An 18,068-nucleotide genomic window follows, 5' to 3' on the forward strand; every position below is an offset into this window, starting at 1 on the left:
CAGCCAGCCATAGCCGGAGAATGAACTAAGAATATTTCGCTCATCTATTATATTATTGTGATCACTTTGTTGATGAGAAATTAAAGTTTATTTGTGAAGTTATATTTTGCTCTCCGTTTGTTTCTGTTGAGTCTTTCCCCGTCTCAGATGGAAGATCCATTGGCCATGTATTTGGTTTAATTTCTAGTAATCAGATAACTGGCGAGTGGATCTTCACATCAATTCTGAGTCATAATAATATTAACCCTAACCCTACCCGTGGTTTTTTGCTATCGGAAGGGAAAGAAGAAACGAAAAAGGAGAGAAGGTGCAGAAAGAAGTCACTTGTTATCCCCGGGATAGGAACCAGGGACCCCTCGCATACCACGCACACGATCACCGACATGAAGCTACCTAGGTTTGGCAGCAATTCCCTGGGTATATATGACTTAGGCGGATTGCGTCATCAAGTCACGTGGAATGCATGCACGCAGAGTGGTATTAATAGTGAGCTTTAGTGAGACTCAGTAGGGTTAGGGTTAAACTTATTCTTAACGATGTGTGACACCAACTATGGGTAACCTTAACCTTAACTATAATATTAAAAATGTGTGAATTCGTATCTTTAACTATCGCTGATGCATTTCGTTTCTTAAGTAACCTTACAAAAATTGAGTTACAATTCAAAAAACTTTGCGTAACCTCAACTTATCGACATCCTTACTTACCAAGTTACATGTTTTATATTCTAGGGTGTTAAATATAGCTTCAAAACATTTTCTATACTGCATAAACATAATAACTGTAACTGTACTAAAATGATTGATATGACCATTTTACCACCAGTTGTAGAATGATTCGTGTGATCATTTTACAAAGGTGAATATTTTGAAATAAATATCCGCAATTCATAATCATTTATGATATGTGATTCCTCGTGGAATAATAGAAACATTGTCAATCCACCTAGACAAACATTGTTGATAACAGGTAATGTTTTATCTATGCTGATATGAAACAAAATGGCAAACTTATAAATAAGCAAACCATCACTCGTTTAATGCGTACTTTATCATGTTGGTCATTTCTTTCTTTTTTTAAATTGTATATTCTGAATTTGAATGTATCTACGTATTCAACGGGTAATAGCATAAATCCCAAGGGAGCACTTGGTGTTAAGGAACATCTCGAAGTGCCCTTGGCTCAGCCGAGTCAGTCTAATCTCTATGTCAATAACTCAACCCGAATACGATTTTAAAGATGAAATGAGACTGCATGGTTGCAGTAGGCTGTTGCTTTGTTCAAAAGATATGTGACGCATCTTATGCAGCCAGACCAAAAGAAGCAATTGTAAAAATGGAGATAATCATCTGCTTCACCTGGGTTACAAAATGTGTAATTGCTGAAATCGTCTGCTTTCCAGTGTAAAAACTATTGAAAAACTATTGCAACATTGTCAAAAATTTTGCAATTGCCTTACTAGGAAAGGCATTTGTCTAGTCGATCTCTAGTCGATCTTATATGACCGTCTAGGAAAGGCATTTTTCTAGTCGATCTTGAGGTATTCTATGCCCCTCTTTTCTTAAAATTAATGTGGACGTCTTTTAGCGATTTTCTTTGCTGCATACTCTTGATTAAAACATTATTGTCGATTAAAACCAGGTTAACAGTAATGCAAATAATTATATCAAATTTTCAATATAATTCACTTATCACTGTCAGAACATAACTTATTCTGCGAAAAACAATATTAAATATAATACGTCACTATGTGAAAAGGACTAATGACAAATTCGCCGTTCAAATGACAAAAACGTCGTGCAAATACGTCACTTTGTGAAACAGTTGCGCAAATACGTCAGTATGTGAAAAGGACAAAACAGTAATTTTACCGTGGTATGACAATGTCGCGCAAATGCGTAGCGCAAATGCGTCAGTATGTGAAACGGCAAATTCTTCAAATTGCAGATACGACATACTGGGCTTGCGCAGTATAGGTGATCGGCAAATACGTCGTTATGTGATACAGATATTTTAAGCTTTTGCAAATACGACATAATTAAATTAATTAATATCTTACTAATTAAGTCACCTTGAGGCATGATTTTTGGTGAATATATAGAGTAGAACATAACAAATGTATGTACCAATTTTCTCAAAAATGTTAAAAATGTCGAATACGTCAGTATGGGATACGGCCGACGAAATGTACCAACTTTTTTATACTGCTATCAATCTTGGTCAATTCAGTGTGTGTGGTAGCAAATTTGGTATATAAATTGGAGTTAACAAGATTCTGCACACGACCTTCTCATAACAATATTCAGGTGTTGGTGTAAGACGGGCTACAAAAGTGCGGACTTTCTTTATTTTAGATGGTTAGAGCAGACAGCCATTTGCTTGCTGCAAAATATATCACCTATTATCAAGGGATTCTTCAGAAAAACACATACACTAGCTATTGGCATATCTATATTTCCGTTTATCACATGATATGCCTTTAAATATTTAATTAAACAATTAATAATTAAAATAAAACCAATGTTATTAAATCAAGAAACAATACCCTCATGAACAAAATAAAATTGGAGATGTGGTAATTAGAGTGAGGTCTATATCTATATTGTGACCAGGGTAGCAGTGTAAAACGCTCACCCAACGGTAGCCTGTCACACTATCGTGCCGCATGATGGCATGACGTACCAGCCACCAAGAGTGCCTGTGTTTGTTTGCAATGCGCGTGCGTCGCGGCGCTCAGTGGCAAGCGGTATGAAACTGGCATTACACTACTGACTACAATGCCTCATTTCAAATATTTAGTTTTAGTTTTGGTTTTGGTTTTGGTCACGTGGTTTCCTATTGTCCTGCCTAACCACTTGAATTATAAGATATCGTACTATTCCACCTATTGTTTAAAACCGAACATTTGTGTCAGTCAGGTTCGGTTTTGGTTTCAGTTTCTTATAAGTGGTGTGAATCGTAAAATTATTTGATTTGAAGTTACCTACTCTAAGTATACAAAAGAAATGTTTAAATTTCGCAGTGCAATATTCACGAGGAGAGAAATCGAGCATGGTAATCTACATTGAAAGACGTGGTTTACAAAACCGAATAAGTCTAGGCTAATTCACCTGTGAAAAAATATAGACCATCGAAATATTTGCATTCGACATTACAAAAGGGGCCACTATTGTAATTGTATACGTGCTATAAACAAAATCGATTCATGTCCTTAATCCCATGTAGCAGAATCGATGGAAGGCCATTATATGACCTCTAATAACCTAATGAATTTTACTGAAGCAATTTTTACTGCAAAAAGTAGAAGATAGAGGGGAAAATAGATTGTGTGGGGTGTGAGTGTGTGTGTGTGTGGTGGGGGGGTGGTTGGAGGGCAAGGGGGATATGGGCCGGGAGAGAGAGAAACAGATGAGAGAGAGCATTGGAAGGGAAAGGGAAGGGGGAGGAGAGGGCGAGATGAAGATATCGAAAGTAGGGGAGGGGGAGGGGAAAGGGGTAATTTAGGGAAGAGGTGGTTATATAGGGAGGGGAGCCCCCTCTTAAAGAGGTATGGGTTGTGCTTCCGGGGATAATAAACTAATTCATAATCAAATCATCTCCATGCATCGTTTATGTTTCATACAAACAAACAAATCCCCCACCCCGCCCCATCCTTCAATAATACGCGCATGTATATGATTTCTAGGCCTAGAACTCGTGAGTGTAATATGCCACCTACCTTCGACAGAGAGCATCAACTGTCGTCCGGGGGATAGATTTCCGATATCAATCATGACAATAATTATGTTAGCACAATAGGCTATTGTATACTTCTGGTTATATACCCTATACTGTGTCCTCCCAGCATAATAGTGTTATGATTGCAGAACAGATCAGCTCTACTTTTTAATCCCTTGATTTTTGGTTTCTGAACAACAGAGAAACCAAAACTAAATATTTGAAATGAGGGAATGACTGAATGTGTAAAAATTATGCAGCCTTTGTTAATTCCACACAATTGTAGTAATCACCTGAGCAATAAGCAGTGTTTAAAAATGTCATGTATCACGAGACGTGATTGAATACAATTTTTTAAAAAATGTATTATAGGCTCTGGATATTTGAACTAATAGAAAGTTTAAAAATAATAAACCCTTGCACAATTTCATAGATGCAGATGCGAATTGTACTGATCCCACGATAAGTGTTATGTGTTCTCAAAAACTAAATCATTTGAAAACAAATCACGAAAGTCTAACTTTTTGTTGTAAAGCAAGTACAAGCAAATGTTTTACTGGTATTCACTCTACTTATTTTGTTTATTTAACTTGGCATCAAAATTGAAATGTGACTTTTACAAATAGTCATTTGAAGTATTTAAAACCTATTGAGGTGACCTATTTTGCAGAGAGATGTCATTAAATTGATCCCATTATGTAGGTAAATGTAGAGCAAAGTTTATATAGACATTTTTGTCAAAACAGCCCTATATCGCCGATTATATAATAGTTGATGCAATTTATCTCCTTTTTTAGCATTTGTTAGTGTGCTTCAATATTAATGATTTATGGAGTGAAAATGTTTTAACATCAAATAGGGGAGAGCGGGCCTAATGTTTAGGGTACTTGTCTTTGTTTTGCTGGGATATTGACTACGGAAAAAGGATGTAGATTAAATTGAGACCTTCTCAAACATTTAGATTTGGGTAAAAGAGTCATGATAAGGAGTTGTTTTACAAATGTTACATTGATCCCATTAAGGAGGTAAATGTGGAGCAAAGTTTATGTCGACATCATGCTCGTATATCTGAGCAGCTCTATATACCGCTGATCATAGTTGAGGCAATTTGTTGCTTTTGTACCGTTACTTTTAACATTGATAGAGTCTAAAGAGAAGATAGAGATTGGCATTAATAAGTTGATAATTAATTTTTTAGATTGCTAAAATATTAATGATTTCGAGCGTAGCCTTATGGTCAGGGTACTTGCCATTGGTGCATGAGGTTCCGGGTTCAATTACCTGCGGTGGAGATTTGCTGAAAAATAAAGTATTACATTAGTTCAGAGCTTCAATCCCCTTAGTTCATCTAAAATTAGGTAAATGAATCATAAAAGTACACTATCCTTTTGAAGGGGACGTTAAGTCGTCAGTCCCGTATACTGAGAGCAACATATCGTTATGAACACGGCAGAGTGCCGAATACGCAAAATTGCTGTTCTGAGTAAACGGCGTTTTAAAATCTTGGTACCATTCCATTGGTCCTTCAAATTATTTAGAACATTCGTGAGCACTCATTTGAAGTGTATACTATAGAAGTGAATGTACACGAATTATTGTCAATATTTGCATGTTCTGAAATAATCGATATATCCCTCAAAACGCGTTTTAATAGCTATTCGGCTTTATGCTGTATCCAAAATGTCTCTACCACTGCGCAGAGAGAGGTCGAATACGCATTCAACTACGTGTAAACCATAGTATGCATTCTCGATTTGGGGCTTTTGTGTAGAAATTACTGGTTGGCCTAGGGCTATGAAAACTTAACTTGCTATATAAGTTATAAATAGTCTTCCCTGTAATAATAAAATGAATATTAAATCTGTTCATCTGGACTTACTATTTTTGATAGCGACAGTATCGCGTCTCATCCAAGACGCATCATCAGGCTGACTGACCAGGTTGTTGACTATTGACCTGTGACGTACTTGATGGTATGACGTCACAGGGGAGTCGCCGGGGTACTTTCCGGATTGCTGCGTCGTAGGTCCTTGACAAGTTGTGGCGAAGTCCCCCTCCTCTGTTGAGCTCAATCATCGCCGAAGCCCAGAAAGATCTGATAAATGAACGTGTAAGACAGACAAATTTTACGATCGATGTTCTGAAAAGGGCAATTTCGGCAATATCCGAGTCGCTAAGCAAGCGGTTGCCGAGTGACGTATGGGGTCAAGTGTCAGAGTTCACGACTCGCGGTCAACTTGATCAACACAGGAAGTCGAAAGCAAGACAACAACAAAAATACGAGCGTTTGGTTTCTGTCAAATCTCGAGCTGATAGAGATGAAAATTGGCGTGATAATGATGGATTAGACCAGGATTCGCTAGCTAAGGAACGCTGGGTGAAAAACCTCTCCAGTCGGACTCTTTCTGTCGTGGAAAAGGACGTCTTATCGCGAGGATTAAACTTTTCTGTCACGCCGGATAGGATCCCACACGTGGAGCTTATTACAGCAACAGAATCAGCGATAAAGCATAATCAATTGGACGTCGCGAAAGCGGACGAATTACGTGCTCAAGTGACTGCTTGTCTTGTTAATGCTAAATTACCACCATCAAACATCAGTAAGGAACAACGCACTGCCATTTCGACGCTAGGTAAAGACAACAACATCCTTGTGTTACCAGCAGATAAAGGTAGATGTACTGTTGTTTTAGATAAATCAGACTATGAAGAGAAAGCCAATGCTTTGTTGAATGATGCAAAAGTATATGAACCGTTGAAAAGAGATCCCACGGCTGGTTACAAAAAGAAAGTAATCGAGTCTCTTCAACAATTAGAGAAGGCTGAGGCCATAGATCGTATCGAATATCACAAGTTGTACCCTGGTGAAACGGTACCAGCGTTTTACGGTCTCCCAAAGATTCATAAGCCTGCCATCCCTTTGCGACCCATAGTCAGTAGCATTGACTCTGTCACGTATAATGTAGCCAAACAATTGTCGTATATCATTGGCCCTTTAGTTGGTAAATCATGCCACCACGTAGCCAACTCCAGTGATTTGGTGGATAAGCTTAAAGACATTCAAGTGGAAGATGACGAGACTTTAACATCTTACGACGTATCCGCCCTGTTTACATGCGTCCCACCTGACGGTGCGGTTGAAGTAGTCAGAGAATTTTTACTTGCGGATACTTCACTCAGTCAACGCACAAAGCTTAGCACTGAGCAACTTTGCTCCCTTTTGGAACTTTGTTTGAACTCCACCTATCTTGTGTACGACGGGAAATATTACAAACAGAAACATGCGATGGGTTCGCCAGTTTCCCATATCGTCGCAAATTTATACATGGAACGTTTTGAGCGGTTAGCACTACAGTCCTACAACGGCACACCACCAACGCATTGGTTTCGTTATGTGGACGATACTCTTGTGAAGCTTAAGAAAAGCGAACAAGCCCCCTTCTTTGAACACATCAACGCTGTTGACGAGAACATCAGGTTCACGCAGGAAGGTTTACATGACAACAAACTCCCATTCTTGGATTGTTTGGTCACAGTTGAGAACAATGGCTCGTTAAATACCACAGTGTACAGGAAATCCACTCATACGGACCAATACCTGTTGTTCGATTCGCACCATCCGCTCATTCACAAACTCGGGGTAATTAAAACCCTATTTCATCGTGCAGAAAATATCCCATCTACCGAGGAGGCTAAGTTGGAAGAACGTAATCACCTCAAATCTGCGTTAGGTACTTGTGGGTACCAGAACTGGACATTTGAGAAAGCTCTCAAACCTCGCGAGAAATCAAAATCCATCTCGTCTGATTCCTCTGCCACAAGGAACACTCGTCCAAGGAACATCACCATCCCATACATTGCTGGGGTTTCGGAGAAGCTTAAGCGAATATTCGGGAAACACAACATTCCCGTCTCCTTGAAACCTTGAAATACTTTGAGACAGAAACTAGTGCATCCCAAGGACAAACCCCCCCGCAATAAACAAAGTAATATTGTTTATGCCATCCAGTGCAAAGACTCTGACTGTGAGGACTCCTATATAGGGGAGACTAAACAACCCTTGCACAAGCGTATGTATCAGCACCGTAGACCCAGCTCTACAGGTTTGAACGATTCTGCAGTTTATACGCACCTCAAATTTGCCAATCATTCTTTTTGAGGACAAGGATGTGCTAGTGCTCGACAGAGAACATAAGTGGTTTGAAAGAGGAGTTAAGGAGGCAATACATGTCCGGCGGGAGGAACCTTCGCTCAACAGAGGAGGGGGACTTCGCCACAACTTGTCAAGGACCTACGACGCAGCAATCCGGAAAGTACCCCGGCGACTCCCCTGTGACGTCATACCATCAAGTACGTCACAGGTCAATAGTCAACAACCTGGTCAGTCAGCCTGATGCATGATGCGTCTTGGATGAGACGCGATACTGTCGCTATCAAAAATAGTAAGTCCAGATGAACAGATTTAATATTCATTTTATTATGTTTATCTACCTGGATGACTGAGAATATTCACAAATCTTTCCTGTAATATTTAGCAAAAACTCGAGGATTTTAAAGCAAAATTAAAAATGTTAAGTCATCAGTCCCGTATACTGAGAGCAACCTATGTATGAATCTCGAAAGAAGTAGGGCTTTAAACCGTGATTGTTTCTCAATCAGTCCCGGTGTTCAAATGCAAAAAAGTCCATTACCTATATTAAGATAACGTTTGCAAACAGCTCTAAAAGATCATGTTTCTTTGATTAGCTACGGGTATTTATTTTATGAATTATATGCCGCTGTAGATTTAGCAAGCGTCTAAGATGTGACATTTTTGAATAATTTGAATAAAAAATGATGCCTTTTTTTCGTTTGTTTGTTTTTAGTTCTCATGCAAAAATAATGGTTAAGATGGAACGTTTATTTCTATATTTTGTAACAAAGTACACATCATTATGTAGCATCATGTTAAAAAAAACCTGCCTGATTGTTCAGTCGGAACAGCATTAAACAAGAAATACCAATTGAAGTTTGTCAATGTATTCTTGAAGTAATTGGGTATGAATTGTGTTACCATTTACCTTGGTTTTCAACAAAATTGTTACTCAAATTGAAAATTGGAATGGTTTTACGCACACTCTGCCCGTAGGAATACTTAGTGCTTTGCGTATTTTAATTTTGTTCAGTTTGTTTCCTCTGATGTGCAATTTGCAAATATTTTAACGCATATTCATAACGAGGTTTGTTTGAAAATATGTGTAACGATGATCTGATAAGCCAAAAATATATATAGTCTACATTTTGTAAATTGGAAGGAGAATGTTTGACATATAAACTGATACGAATATATATACCTGACTTGCATTTAAATCAATATAAAGAATATCCGTATTGATATAATGATACGTGTGTCAAAATACATTAACTGTAAAGCCATCAACGTTGATTGAGTGCCCGGTTCTCGACACTTAAAGCATATTTTGTTTAAAAACACAACAGTGAGTAATTGAATGTTATTATTATTAAACAACTTACATCGCCTGTATTTTGATGCCCTGCAGTTGAAAATTTGTTGTACCAGATTTATATTGTGACACGTCATTAAATAGGGCGACAGAACTCCTTTTCTGGAGAGTTTATTAGCTTGGCTTCTATTGTTTTATAGGTACCCCACGTATTTTTGACCACATTCATGTTGTTGCATAACAATCAGAAAATCCAGCCAGACTGGCAAATACATGCCCACAGCTGGTGACCGCTTGCGTATCGCGTGATTGTGAAGTAAATCCAACTTATTGGTTGCCTTTTTTTCGGTATTTTCGCCATGAACACATTGAGTCGTTTGAAATACGATCGTTTGTTTGTGTGCTCCTTTTTGCCAATCTAGGGATATTCTGGCATCCAATCTATATAGCAGGGTATTATTTTGGTATTGCAATGCGAATTTAAGCAGTTTCCTTGTTGATGTATCACGCACTACTATCTTACATTCTCTATTGGAATATGTGCTTTCTACCTCTAAGGACAGAATAACCAGCATCTTATGATGAAAACATCTATATTGGATGGTCCTGACTACATACCGTACACGAAGTTGTTCGTGCTACAATCTGCGAAAAAAGTCCTTGGAACGCTTGGCACACTCTGTCGAAATTCCTTGCAGAATTTCTTATGATCATGGAAATGACGTATGTTGTGTTTGGGAACAAACATGACATCTACAACAATGGTTTACCCTTCTCCTCTCCCAATCAATCAATGTTGGAACACATTGGGAAACCGCTGAAGACATTGGAATTTCTAAACATTGCACGGGGAGTTTTCCGTCATTTACACGCAAGCGTTCCAATACTTTTTTCGATGAATGTAGCTATTACAGGTAGACGGATAAAAACTAAACATATGATAAAAGGTACACCTTTTTGTGTTTAAAGGAACACTCCGACAATCACAACATTATGCCTTATGTTGGAAAAAATAATTAACAATCACGTGGGTTTATTCAAAACAAACTCATATCGACCTTAAAAACAAATTAAACCAAACACAAACAAAAAACAAAACACAGCCGTCTCTCACCACGCGATATTCAAATTCCCCGGCACCGAAATTGCCTGTGGCAATGACGTCCGAGTGTTTTAATTGCTTTTTACGGTCAATATCACGGATGAAACTTTAAGGGGTTAGTTAGTATTTCCCTTCGTAATTCTTTTCAAACGTTCCTTTCTCATCTTTAACCATAATTACTATTGCTCTAACTCTCTGGTTACTCTCATCCAATCAAGAAAACATCCCTGACTTTATATATTCTGTCAATCACTTTGTTCTGTCAATCACTATTTGTTGCATTGTTGCCATGACTGCAGGACGTGGACAACATAAAATGCTCGATGCGTAATGCTTTCGGAATAATTTCAACAGCATGAAAAATAACATTAGAAAGTTTGCGTATTTCGGTTTTCACTGATGTAACTAACACGCTCATAATGCTGTCTGTTTAATTGTACTCTTGAACATCTGCGTGTGTTTTTCCTCTTGTGTAATCATTATTTATAACACTTTTTTCTATGTGTGTTAGATTTGTGAGGACGATACCCGGAGAACCTGATTATCAAAGTATTCCGCACTTTTTTACGGTAAGACAACCTTATTACTTTTATCCTTATTCAGGAAATTGTGTCTATGGTCGTAGATAAAACCTAAATGAGATACTCTATGAAGGATTATGTGACGTTATATTTGTGACCCGATCTCTTCCCGCCAGATTATAGGCTCGAAACTACAATAGATAAATGTAAATATTGGAATTACACATAGACATGATAGAGGTTAACATCATGAAGACTACCTGCCTATTGGGCAAAATGAATACTCTGTCCAATTTTGAACCAATCAAGGAGAGTGTTAAAAAGATCATCAACAAATGCAAGTTTGACCATAAATAGTTGAAAACCTATTCATGATATGCAATTGAAATGAGCAACCAATCAGAAATGCTGTTAGATGATTAGTAGTGTACAGGGGGTTAAGATGGTAGTATGGTTTGAAAAAGTATGTCGGTCACATAACTGTTCAACGACTGTCTTCAGCAATATAATACCCTTTGATGCTGGACAAATTGGTAAATCAATTTTCACATTGCCTTATATGGCCTGAGTGGATCAGATCGTGTCACATTTATTGGATTTGTACCGTCTTCGTTTGTGGGCAAATTGTTAATGTTAAATCCTATAATTTAATCTGTTGCCAACCTTTAATAAGTTGTCCGTGTGTGTTAATGGTAAGTGAGTGTGAGGGTAGATTTTTACGTGAACCAAATCAAACCATTTTTAGTTAGGAAGTTCCTCGAAATTAGTATCTATTGCCACTTCGCATGAATTCTATACAAAATACTGACACTGAAGCTCAAGCATCTATCTTTCGTTTTGCTCTATATTGTTGCATTATCTCAATTTTTACAAAAAAACAGCCATATGTTTTGCTTACGGTATGACGACTTTTTTTTGCAATAAATATCGTCACTGGGCGGGAAAAACCTCATATGTACATTTTGCCCTTGACTATGGATGAAGCAAACCCTTGCAATATAAATTCTACACCTATAAGGCTTTATCCATGTTCAAGGGCCAAAAATAAATATGAGGTTTTTCCTGCATGTACTTTGGCCCTTGAATATGGATGAAGCAAACTCTTCAATATAAAGTCTACATCTACAAGGCTTTATTCATGTTCAAGGGCCAATATTACATATGAGGTTTTTCCCGCCCAGTGACGATATGTTTTATTTAACCTTATTATAACTCTATTTTATGTTATGGCAAATAGCCATACACCATATTCGTTACAAGTTACTATTGTCCTTGACAGTAGACATCCACTACTAGATCGATTCGGCAAGGAATTTGTCTATTCACTATATGCATCTCTTTACTTATTCGCAAAAAACGAAACGTCTTCCGGCAACTTGTGAAAACTATTATTATGCTATTCCACATCATTATAATGTATTTCATGAACATATTAACTTGACCCTGTTGAGAACTCTGCGATTGTAAGAGGCACTCTATTGCACTTAAGTTTGTCCGGATGTGAAGTAACAAGTTCTTCAGGCTATTTCAATAAACAAAGTATTTAATAAGATATGCATTTGCCAGATGAGGATTAAAAAATGTATATTTAATGCGTCTGAAGCGAAAGTTTATCCGCATACTACTACGCCATGTATTTGCTTGAATAGGTGTGTCTGAACGATTACCAGTAACTCGTATTTTGCATCCTAAATCGTACAGATTTAAGTTCATATTTATTCTAATACGCCTCACCTTCACCCTTATTCTATCAAATGGAACATACATTTCTCGTAATTAGATTTACATTGGCATTATGCAGGCAAATCCTAGGCTGGACAACTCAACCAAACAAAGTCACTGGCAGACGCACCTTTATGAATAATATGGTAAAATACCAACAGCTGTATCCGACCGCATTAACTGTTATGTCCCTAGACTTGATTGCATAAAACCAACACACTTCTTAGACTAATCGTTGATTACACCGCAATTATGATACCAATCTTTGTAATGACTTGCTGACATTTAGGTCCCTATAGTATGAAATGTATCCATTATCAGTTTAATTACAAGTCGTTAGAGGACCATCCCGAAATTTTACCATCCACGGGCACTTAAACATTGCGGTGAAGTATCGAATTTCGTAGGATATGTTACCAACATCAGACAGCATGAATTTACTTAAGAATAAGTTGTATATAGATACATTAACAATGTATTTTAGTAAATTCACCAGATTGTCAGATGTTTGCACTGTATTGCCAAGGAAAACAAACAGGTTCTTTAGTTTCTAATACTGCTCCAGTAAGTTCCAAGTTGTATTTACCAAGCATGCCTAAAAAGCCCTGGAATGTCAATGGTTACTGATATCTCTAGAGATTTCATTTTCAAAATAGAATGAGGATTTAAATGACCGAATTTTATAAGGGAAGGTAATTTTTTTGCGGAAATCACTTTCCTGCGCCAACTAAAATGTGTTCTTTTCGTCAGTCTATATGGTGTCGATGGATGAAATTGCTTGGAAATTGGTCTCGCTGAATTATGTAAACAAATGAGTAATATGCTTATTATGCTTATTATGTATAGTACAAGCACCACGTCTTGGTGATTATATTAAAATAATGGTACATTTTCCGTGAGTTGAAACATCAAATATTGGGTTTTTTTCGAAGAATTTTTAACTTAATATTTTATTGACAATGCTGATGAATCAATTTACGAATCTTTTTTGGTTCGTTTCTTTCTTTCTTTCTTTCTTTCTTTCTTTCTTTCTTTCTTTCTTTCTTTCTTTCTTTCTTTCAATAACATTTTCTTTGGGTATTTGTTTTAACGCCAATCCTCGCTCCTGAAGGAAATCTGGCATCCTTATATAAATCATGTCTGTAAAAAATCTAAAATCAGTAACCAGTTTCTACAAAATGTTGACGACTTTTACCAAATGCAATTTTCCAATCGACAAATCATTTTTTTGACGGTTCAGTACTATAACCCCTAAGGCATGCTCTAAATTGAAACCAAACTTTACATCTATAGAGGAGGCGCGTTAATGTTGTGTATAGGGACCTGTCTGGCCAGTGCATTTCTAACATTGCTCAGGTAAAGAGGCCATAGACGTGTTTAGTTACACTTTTAATCGAACACGAAAACGGAATCTTGTGTTACAGTTTCATTTAAAGGAAGATGGTCAAGTTTCATTAAGTGTTATTTCCGTCCTTAATTGGCCACACACTTTACCTGGGATATAGAATGATTAGTAGTGCTTGCTTCGGTTTCCATTAAGGGGCGCAAATGTAAACATTACACTTGGAATGTGTAATAAACATTGTATTCCATGACAGACATTTATCGAAAATCGGAACAAATTATCACGTGAGTTACCTTGCCCTTGCTGTACCATGTCTATGTTCAAAATCTGCTTGCAACGCTATATTTCGCAGTGTTTTAGGATAAAAATCTGTCTACATTCTTATCTATCTATCCCCCCGGCCCTATATCAAGCGGTGTCCTCAAACTGCGACGGCTCTCCATAGCTGTTGCATTATGTTTTACATCAATGTCCCAAAGCAGGCTTTCCCGGTTTTCGTTTCCAATCCTTTGGAATCCATTACACCAGTTCAACTAAAGATTATTAGTCGTGTTTGACAAGTCATCCAGCTCTTTTGTCGTTTTCGAGGAGACCGTCACTGCTTCAATGTGTTCGATTGTTGCTGTAAAGAAGTCTTGCGTGAATCTTGCTGGGAGTAATGACCTGGTGAATCCATTGCATACTCTTGAGGCTGATGTTTTCTACGTCATTTTCTGGGATATTTATCCATGCCCCTAAATACATGAAATCAGTAACCTCTTCAAGCTGTGTTTACTGTTTGTCTTGATGGTGAGACATTTGCTGTAGCTAAATGCCGAATTTTAATACAAATGTTTTCATCTCTGACAGTAATCACTGGCATACAAAATTCTGTGATCGGTTGAAAAATCCGTGAAAATCTGATCCAACACACATTTTTCACAGATTTTTCAAGTAGTCAAAGATTTTTCACAGAAAAACGTTTCCTAGTGAATGCTATATCATCGGCAAAATCACAGTTGGTGGTCTGGGTGACAACCTCTGGTGCAACATCTTCTATCCAGATAAAAACAAAGCCCTCCTCATTTTTATAGGTTCTCATAGCATAATCAAGAACCAATACAAGTGAATTTCAAAGACGTTTGTTTCTCCAGCATGTTATATCACTTTTGTTTTTGTTGTTGCATGCATGTTGCCAATAGCCTTTAACAAACGTAAAAAATACTAAAGCCCTAATCATTGTGATTCTGAGCACGATCGTTTTGTAATTATACTCTTGAGTTAATTTGTTAGTTACTTCTTTGCCATTATTAGAATCTAGAATAGCCTGTAAATAACCTTTTGTTTTGATTGTTTGTTTGTTTTAAATGATCCTCCACAAGGAGCTTGACAACAACCATATGTGGGTAAGATTACTATCGCCAAGGTTGCATCTTCAAATAAATCATGTTTACAACTACTGACAGTAATGGACAGTATTAACACATTGCAATTTTTGTATTCAATCATTGCAATAGATCTATTCTCCTCATAATAAGGTATTAATTATAATTAATATGCAATATATATTCAAAAACAGGCAATGATTAAAATATTGGAATGATTATAATTATATAGCGGCTTGTCTGATATTTTTTTTAAATAATTAGATCGTTAAAGTGTTCAATCTTGTGTTACGGTTCCTTTATTAAAAGGGGAGACGGGATTTGTGTTATGTCCATACCCAATTGGTCACCCTAGTATAATATTGACGTAGTAGTGCTTCAATTTATTTTTAGAGGGGCGAAACTTGAGATGGGAAGCTTAGGTGTGCTATAGACATCGTATTCCAAGTAAGACACATTTTATCGCCTGTTTGAATGGAACATTTCGACTTGACATTTTCTTTCTGGTTTATTTTTCGATGTATTGGCAAATTTATCGGTTATAAATATCATTTGGATTTTATTTTACATTAATGGTGACCTTACAGCACGAATGAGCCGTAAATGTCCTAAATTATATCCTGAGTTACAGTGACTATCTCATTTTGATAGTCAAACACATTTCAAATCAATCAATAATCCTATTGTTGAAGAGAATAATAAGCTTCTACCTTAGATGACTATAGAATTCTTAACAGCTCTGGTCTTTGTTTGCTTTGGTGGGTTAAAAAGCATTGTATTTAGTCTAGGCATGTATAACCAACAATTAACAATGAGAGGACATTCCTGAACCTTCTTGATTTGGAATGATTTGAAATGACCGCCAATTATGACTGTTTGATATTTATTACCAGGAATGTGGAAAAGATACACATGTAGAAACGAAAAAAAATATCATTTTGTTCACGGAGCAAAGTTCAACAAACCATAACCCCGCTTGTGGATTTCGTTTGAAGTCAAATGGTAGACCATTTTAAAGCTTATGATATATATTTTCTTAACACGAAATAAAACAAAATTGAACGGGGGAGGAATTTACGGCTCATTCGTCGTGTACGGTCACAATTAGTCTGTTATAGGTAAAAAAATGTCCAATCTTTATCACTTTAATTTCTGAAAATAATATATATTTTGTCTTTTTTAAAATTTAAGACAAAGTACCTAAAGCATTTGAACCATAGAAAATCATTTACAATGGTTACGGTATTCTTAACTTCAGTATTAGCCATATTTTATAACTAACACAAAAAGCAGACATTGTGCAAATCATCTAGATTGTGAACAAAACACATAAAAACCAATATGACCCACAGTCTGCATGATTTTCGTCTCTCATCTGTGTGTTTCCAGTTAACAATTGAATAAACCACGCATTGTACCGGTACTTGTGATAGTCGGCAGGGGCCCATCGCGGGCTAGTAATCTTGACCACAATCTTCCATTGTCGACCACTTGCATTGTTTTGATTTGCAACTTTTTAAAATACACAAACTTTCATATACTGCTATCAATCTGTGTCAATTTAGATAACAACATCAGGTTTTGGTGTATGATGGGCTACATAAAAAAAAGTGCGGACTTTCTTTATTTAAAGTGTTTAGTACTGATAACAGACGACCATTAGCTTGGTAAATTGCTTCAACTTATATCACCTATTACCAAGGGATTATTCTAAAAACACATATACTAGCTATTGGGAGATCTATATTTCCGTTTGTCACATGATATGTCTTAATAATTCAGTTAAATAATTAGTAATCCTAATAATGCCAATGATGCTATGTCAAGAAACAATACCTAATGAAGTAAAATGAGATTGGAGATGTGTGATGCGGTAATTAGATTTAGGTATCTAAGTCTACATTGTGACGAGGGTAGTGGTGTAAAACGCTCAACCAAAATAAATGTTAGGAAAGCCTGTCATACTATCATGCTGCTGCGACAAGCCAATCACATCATTGTTTACAATGCGCGTGCGTCACGCAAGCTCCGAGGCAAGCGATATGACAGTGTGAACTAGCAGTACACTACAATGACAGTATGTGCGGAAATTACACAGCCTTTGTTAATTCTACACCATTGTAGCAATCATATGTTACTTTTTGGGCAATAACCAGTGTTTAAAAATGGCATGTGTCATGAAACGAGTTTGATAGACCTTTCGAATGTGTTCATAGTCAGGAAACACCGAACGTTTTCAGAGCTTACATATACGAAGGCCGTATTTGGCAATTTGGCACCAAATGGATATTTAGATGATAATTGTAGCTGATCTTATTATCGACGGGTAAGTGAACGAACGTCTTAAAAATAGGGTTAATGCACGCACTTGGAAAGTTTTGAAATAATAAACCCCTGTGCATCTATGAATGCAGATGTGGATTGTACCAATCCACGATAAGCTTTATGTTTTCTGAAATACTAAATTATTTGAAAAGAAAAAAAATCACGAAAGTCTATAACTTATTGTTATGCAGCAGGTGTAAGCAAACCTTTTACTGGTGTGCCCTCTATACTTATCTTACACAATCTTATTTATTTGTCTTGCCATCAAAATATTGATATGTGATGTGTCATTTAAAGTATTTAAAACCTATTGTGTTGACCTATTTTGCATTAAATTGATCCCATTATGTAGGTAAATGTGGAGCAAAGTTTATATAGACATTGTTGTCAAAACAGCCCTATATATCGACATATAATTGAATACATGAATACAAAAGCCACCTAAGTCCATAGGAAGTGATTTTGAGAGAAAAACCTGTGTATCATTTTAATTCCTTCAGTTAGATTTACCTGGTCAATATGGTAAGT

At 36.8% G+C, this 18,068-nt stretch overlaps 1 protein-coding gene across 1 annotated transcript; it reads left to right on the plus strand.

Annotated features, from left to right (window-relative positions):
* The first annotated feature begins 1,883 nt into the window (after positions 1-1,883).
* Positions 1,884-7,645, plus strand: LOC140139007 (uncharacterized). Its single transcript, XM_072160788.1, has 2 exons — positions 1,884-1,915; positions 5,968-7,645. The coding sequence occupies exons 1-2, from the start codon at positions 1,884-1,886 to the stop codon at positions 7,643-7,645; spliced, it is 1,710 nt and encodes a 569-aa protein (XP_072016889.1).
* The last annotated feature ends 10,423 nt before the right edge of the window (positions 7,646-18,068 follow it).

The sequence above is a fragment of the Amphiura filiformis genome, chromosome 18 (genome assembly GCF_039555335.1).
Source record: "Amphiura filiformis chromosome 18, Afil_fr2py, whole genome shotgun sequence".
NCBI classification, from domain to species: domain Eukaryota; kingdom Metazoa; phylum Echinodermata; class Ophiuroidea; order Amphilepidida; family Amphiuridae; genus Amphiura; species Amphiura filiformis.